Source organism: Kryptolebias marmoratus, linkage group LG24, assembly GCF_001649575.2.
Source record: "Kryptolebias marmoratus isolate JLee-2015 linkage group LG24, ASM164957v2, whole genome shotgun sequence".
NCBI lineage: Eukaryota > Metazoa > Chordata > Actinopteri > Cyprinodontiformes > Rivulidae > Kryptolebias > Kryptolebias marmoratus.
In genome coordinates this window covers 8,495,152-8,501,222 of record NC_051453.1, presented here as the reverse complement: position 1 = coordinate 8,501,222, position 6,071 = coordinate 8,495,152, and the positions used below count along the sequence as shown (strand labels likewise).

Sequence of the window (6,071 nt, the reverse complement as noted above, 5' to 3'; positions counted from 1 at the left end):
GGAGGGGAGGAAAAAAAAAAAAAGGATTTGATTGTTGAAGATAGAAGGAAGCGAAAGAAGTGGAGTTTGGAGGAGCTGGGCCGAGAGGAAGAGAAAGAAGGAAGGGAGGCAAGAGAAATGGATTGAGAGGAGGAAGCTGGAGGGTGGGAGGAGGGAGGGAACAGAGAAAAAAGGGTGAAAGGGGAGGAGAAATGGACATAATATGAGAATAAGACCGTTAAGAATGAAATTAGGCTTTGTTTGGGAGCTGCTCTTCTGGTGTTTGATCTAACCTTAACAGAACCTGATTCTACCATCTGTTAAAAATAATAAAGTGAAAATGGGATTAGATCTGAAATGTTTGAGGAAGGTGGGTTGTGCTGCTTCAACTCATTTACACAACAGTTAAGGTCAAGTCTGCTGCAGGCAATTGCTGGTGAAGAACTACCACGGGACAGGAGTGTGAAGGTTAAATAAAAAATAAATAAAAAGAATTGAATAGAAAACAGACAGAAGGAGACTTTAGTTGTTTAGGGTGAAAACAAGAAGAGAAAGAGAGGACAAGTCAGTGTGTTTTCACTGCAGCGCTGCATTAGACTGTGCAGTGTTGGCAGGAGTGAAGATGCTTTAAACTAACACACACACACACACACAGTGGTGATTCAGCAGTAGTTAGTAGTGATGCTATCAGCAGTCTAGCCCCACATTGCATCACATAAATCCAGATATAAGACAAAAATTAAAGCAAATATAACCCAGATGTAAAATCATATAAAGTGGTGTTTACATTTTATATCTCTGTCAATCTTTTACTCCACTGCCAGGATAAAGTCGGTATAAATAGCTTCTCAGAGCAACAGTACACACAACAGAGATTTGTTTCACGGTTAAGGTCAAATCCGTCTCCTGTCAGCTGAGACCTGTGGTTAGAACACCCAAACCTGTGCACCTGCTGAACATAAATACATACATCCACGAGGATCGAAAGGGCAGCGACCTGCAGCCGAAACCGCTTCCAAGTGCCTTTTTTCCATTTCATGGTTGACTGGGAACATGTTTGTTTCTCAGTAGCACTTTTACCACACAGGCCCATGGATTTCCACCGTGTTAAAAAAGCTAAATTGACCACTTTTAGCCTCCAGGCAGCAACTACCTTCATCCTGAAGGGCACATAAACTCCTAAAGACTTCAGAGTATCTAATACAGAAATGCTTTTAGGCCACATTCAGGGGGAAAACTTGTGTGCTGCAGCTTTGTTTGCCTTTATCCCTGGTGTTTGACTTTGAAGATAAAACAGTTAACTCATACATCTTATAGTTTTCTCATAAAATACATTTATTTATAAATTTTGTAGGCTCTTATAACCACACTAATGCAGTAATTTCTGCTATTAGATGACCTACAGAGTGTGAAATCTATCTAAGTAGGATCAAAAGTAATGTTTTCCTCATTTAAAAATAAAACTTACCAGACAAAATGTTTGTGGCACTGATCCTGATATTGCGTCATGAATTATTTCTCTGAAAGCGTCTACCGTTGGCATGACGTCCTGCAGGCGCTGGAGGAGCAACGCCGTGCCTAAAATGTGTATTTGTATTCGTTTCTGGTTGCGAAGCAGTTCGCATTATTGATTTTTTTTTTTTCTTTATTCCTAGTGGCTTTCGATTGTCATTTTCTGCCTCTTACTTTTCTTGTTTCGTCCCTCTCGCTCATCTTAAGAATGCTCAGAATGCTCTTATCTGCGCGGACGCGAGGTTGAGCCGGCGGTGGAGGTTAAATTCCTCTGCAGATCCTGAGCAGGCTGACTGCGGCGCTCACTGGCATCCAGACGGCCTGCAACCAGAAATGGATGCTGCCTTAGGCTGTAATCCCCACCCCCAGAAGACCTGTTGGACTGGTGTTTACCCTTATATGACTCTTTTTGGTACCAGCTGAAGGAAAGCACGGCAGCAAAAGCAGAACTTCTAAGTATTTATCGGCTTCTGGGCAGATTTTAGGGTTAATATGTTTTGTCATTTTTTGTCTCCTTTCAGATTTCTTCTGAACAAATCCTGCAGTCCTAACATGATTTATGCCACTACATGTTTTAATCACCAGATTTACATTTTTTTTACTTTTAATTTACTCACAGTGCAAATCAGACAAATCAAACAGTAGATTTAGGTGTTTTATTCCTAAAATGTAACACTCAGTGTTGCTTTAAGGTCATATGTTTCTGCATGGCACAAAATAGTACGACAGTAAAGACAAAACAAGCAGGCTGTGGTTAGTTTTAGAATTAAAAGAACTCCATTGCACATCCTCGTTGCATCAAGCGTTTATTATTAATTTGGTATTTAAAATGTCTAAAACAAATGCAAATTTTTAACAAGAATTTTTTTTTTTAATTCATAGCTGCCTTATGCAAAAAAATCCTCCCTCTGCATTGAAGTTTGTCTGGATGTGTGTGTGTGTGTGGGCGTGTTTTCAGGAAGCAAAGTGTATTATGTCAGTGTGTCCAGATGCACACAGTGGCCATTGATGCCTCCACACAATGCGTCCTCACAGCAGAACGCATGGGATCGCAGCGCTGCAGCGAGCACGCATGCCGCTTCAAGTATGCCTGTGCGTAAAATCACAACGACGAGGAGCAGACAACACGCAGCACTGTCCGCTGCGAGCGTCCACAAAGGCCACAATACGCAGACACAATGTTCACCCTCACAGGTCCGAGGGGATTTCAAGACAAAGGCTGCGCTGGACGAACACACACGCTCACACACACACACACACACACTGTTTTGCAAGGTTACTGTGAGAGACTCTTTTATTATTTAACACCAGACGACACTTGTATCTTAGCATACGTCTCAAACTGAACAGATTTTCCTCTTTGCTCTCTCTTTCGACAGTACGGTCGACTCGAGCTCAGTTTTCTCACTTTCACCATCTGTTTTACCACAGAAAGTGGCACATGCTCAGAGAAATGATTAACATCAACTTCTCCTTTGTGGCTTTAGGTCACAGGATTAAAAATGAATCCACTTGTATTATCTTACTTGGTTAAAACCTTTTTGATCTGTGCTTTTCTTTTGTGTTTTTTTTTCTTTTTTATGTCTGACAACAGCTTTGTCAGACTTTGGCTCCACAGGCCCTCAGAGATTTATTGCTCAGATTTTTCACACACAGTCAGCCAACCACATTTATTTTTAACTCAGATGTGTTGCCTATATATATTTGTATTTTTGATTCCGGTAAGATCCGTCTAAAGATTAGATGTATGTGTTTGAGTGTTTGAATTTGGCAAAATTATGCTCTGCTTTTGTAAAAACTAAAAAGTTACGGCAGTTCTCCACATTTTGTTGCAATACATTCCAGAAACAGGTTTTTGCTGTGGAGAGGAAAGATTGATTGTTTTTAATTTCCATAGGAATAGGGATGAGGTATCAGAAGATCTCTGCAGCATTTTAAACTCCCCAAATCACCGCCACCTCCAGCATTCTCAGGTTGAAAGAACCGGTGGAACAGTCAGTGTGAATGAGTTTCAGAACTTCACAGATTGTCAGCTTTTGGTGCAGCTCTCCATCAGTCAAACCTGAAAATGTGGTTATTAATTGAAAGGTACAAAACTGCCCTGGAGCTTTCTTAAAAAGCACCTCGGGACAAACTGTTCCAGTACGCTGACATGAAATTTCAACGATTTGGTCCCAACACATCATGCTGCGTGTGGAGGAAACCAGGCTTGGGACTCAGAGCAGCACCATCGCTGTAGTCAAACATGGCGTTGGCAGCATCATCCTGCGAGGTTTTTCTCTGGTTGTGACTAAAACTAGAACGTAAATAATATCTGTGACATGAAGCTCCCCATTCAGCCACTTCTCCCAGAAAAATATAGGATAAACTTCTACAGGAAAAAAAAGGTTTATTTAAAGGTTTAGTGCTGTTAGGTGGGAAAAGCTTTAACGTATTTGGATCGGACCTATTAGTTTTGCTCCTAGTTAAGCTAAATAAACTCTGAAAAGTTTTTCCTTTTCTGTTTCCCAGAGGAAACGTTCCTCTTTGTGCAAAAACTCACAATGATTCATTCCAGGGCTCCATTGTCACATCCTATTCCCCTCATCACATCTGCCGTGAGCGATCGGCCGCAACAATGGCCAACAGGATATCGTAGACGTTATGCTTTGTCAGAGCAGCAACAACAGCCTCGCAGGTGGAAGAATGCCGTTGCATCAGTTTCCTTCGCATTCAGCACTCAGCGCGCGTGTAACTTCGCTGCTGAGCGTTCACAGCGAGCCCTGAAAGCTCAGCGACTCTGGATTTTATTATAAAACACTTCAATACACCATAAAATCTCCAGATGAGTGACTTATGTGACTTCTTCCGTTTATAAAAACAATTACCACTTTCTTAAACTCTGCCATAGATTACAGTTGGCTATATTTATTGCGTTGCGATCTATCTTGCGAAATACATTTTGATTATTCATGTAGCCGTTAATGTTTTTTGGCTTCCAGCTGAGGTAAAACCCAGAGTTTTGACGGTTGATGTAAATGTCCTGCATACTGATTATTAGATCTCAGTGTCTGTGAAACCGTTTCATAAGATTTAAAGGAGTTTAAAATGTAAGAAGAGCTTTCCTTTCAGATGACGTGACCAGTAAACCATTAACAAGCCGGCGCACGCTTATCTAAATTTGATCTGTAAACAAAATCCTGGCGGAGAACAGGTCCGTGAATAGTGACAGTGTAGACACGGTGGCGTGTGTGTGTAGTGGTTTAAACACGACGATCGCCGCACACGGGCGTGCACAGGAGTTCTTTACAGGAGCATAAATACGATTTTAGCCTGTCTGTGTCATAATATGACAGCATATGACAGCACTAAAATATTATAAAACAACATAGATGCTTAAAGAAAGAATCTAGTAATTATGAAAATGGAAGATTGTGCTTCTTTGTGTATCCTGACTGAACAGAATATAAATGTTGAGCTACTTGTTGCTGTATGTTTGTATTACAGGGTTTTAGGTGTTTACTTCCAGGACTTGATAACCTCAAACCTTAAGCTTTTTTTTAAGCTTCAAACCTAAATATTTTTGTAACTCTTGATGTTTCTTTGGTTCATCGTAAGGCTGGAACTCCTGTGATTTGGTGATATTATTTGACCTATAGCCCCATTTTTTTGTCCTGTCGCTGTTATGTTTTTAGTAGCAGCTGGTTTCAGTGTGCAGAAGTTTCCTCTTATCAAATGTTTTGTCTCCTTTCAGGTCCTCAATGCCCAGAGAGCCGGCTACAAGGCAGCCATTGTTCACAATGTGGACTCTGAGGAATTAATCAGCATGGGATCCAACGATTGTAAGATAACACCCAGTCGTCCTCCCGTTACGCCACATCCACCATCTCATAATGAACATTTAATATCAGGCTCTTTGGGTTTCCTCTTTGGGAATATGTTTCAAGTCACATCTGTTCTGTAGAGACGATAAATGGAAGCCAAGAGTTTGCTTCAGCTCAGTGTTGTCATCAGTCTCTCTGTGGTTTGGTTTCACTCAATCCCCTCCTTTATAGCAGTTATTAATTATTCCAACGGTCTTTTAACAGTTAAAGGAGCTGGTTTTTACAGACTTGGTAATGGCGCTTTCAGAGATTTAACCCTGTTACTTGATGTCACTAAATGTGTTTGTGTGCTTTAACCAAAGTGCTTTAATGTGTAGTCAAGCAGCACTCAGAACTACCCTGTCTTCACACGTTTGTAGGATGTCAATTAACATTTTATATTAAAAAAAAAAAAGTGTTATTCTACACACACCACCTAAGCTACAGAAACAAAGAGTAAAGTTTTTTAGTTTTGTGTCCATCATTTGGGGTTATTATAACTGATGAGAAAACGTTACACAAATAAATAAATATATTTTAGGGGATTTTGACTCGAGAAGCTGCTGAACGTTTTTCTAATGATTGCATTTGTAGTGTTTGACTTTAAGAAATGTTCCTCATATGTATAAAACACCTATTGAAACTAGAGAAGTTGCATTTCCTGCGAAAATGCAGTGTGAATGCTTTTTTTGCTGAATGATTTTGCTGAAAGCGGCTGAAGATATGCTGAACAGCTGA

General features: G+C 40.4%; 1 protein-coding gene across 1 annotated transcript in view; it reads left to right on the top strand.

Moving 5' to 3' along the window:
* Positions 1 to 6,071, top strand: part of rnf13 (ring finger protein 13) — a 30,795-nt gene that overhangs the window by 15,321 nt on the left and 9,403 nt on the right. The window contains exon 5 of the mRNA XM_017413410.3: positions 5,225 to 5,312. Within this exon, the coding sequence (XP_017268899.1) occupies positions 5,225 to 5,312 (88 nt within the window). The remainder of the gene's footprint in view (positions 1 to 5,224; positions 5,313 to 6,071) is intronic.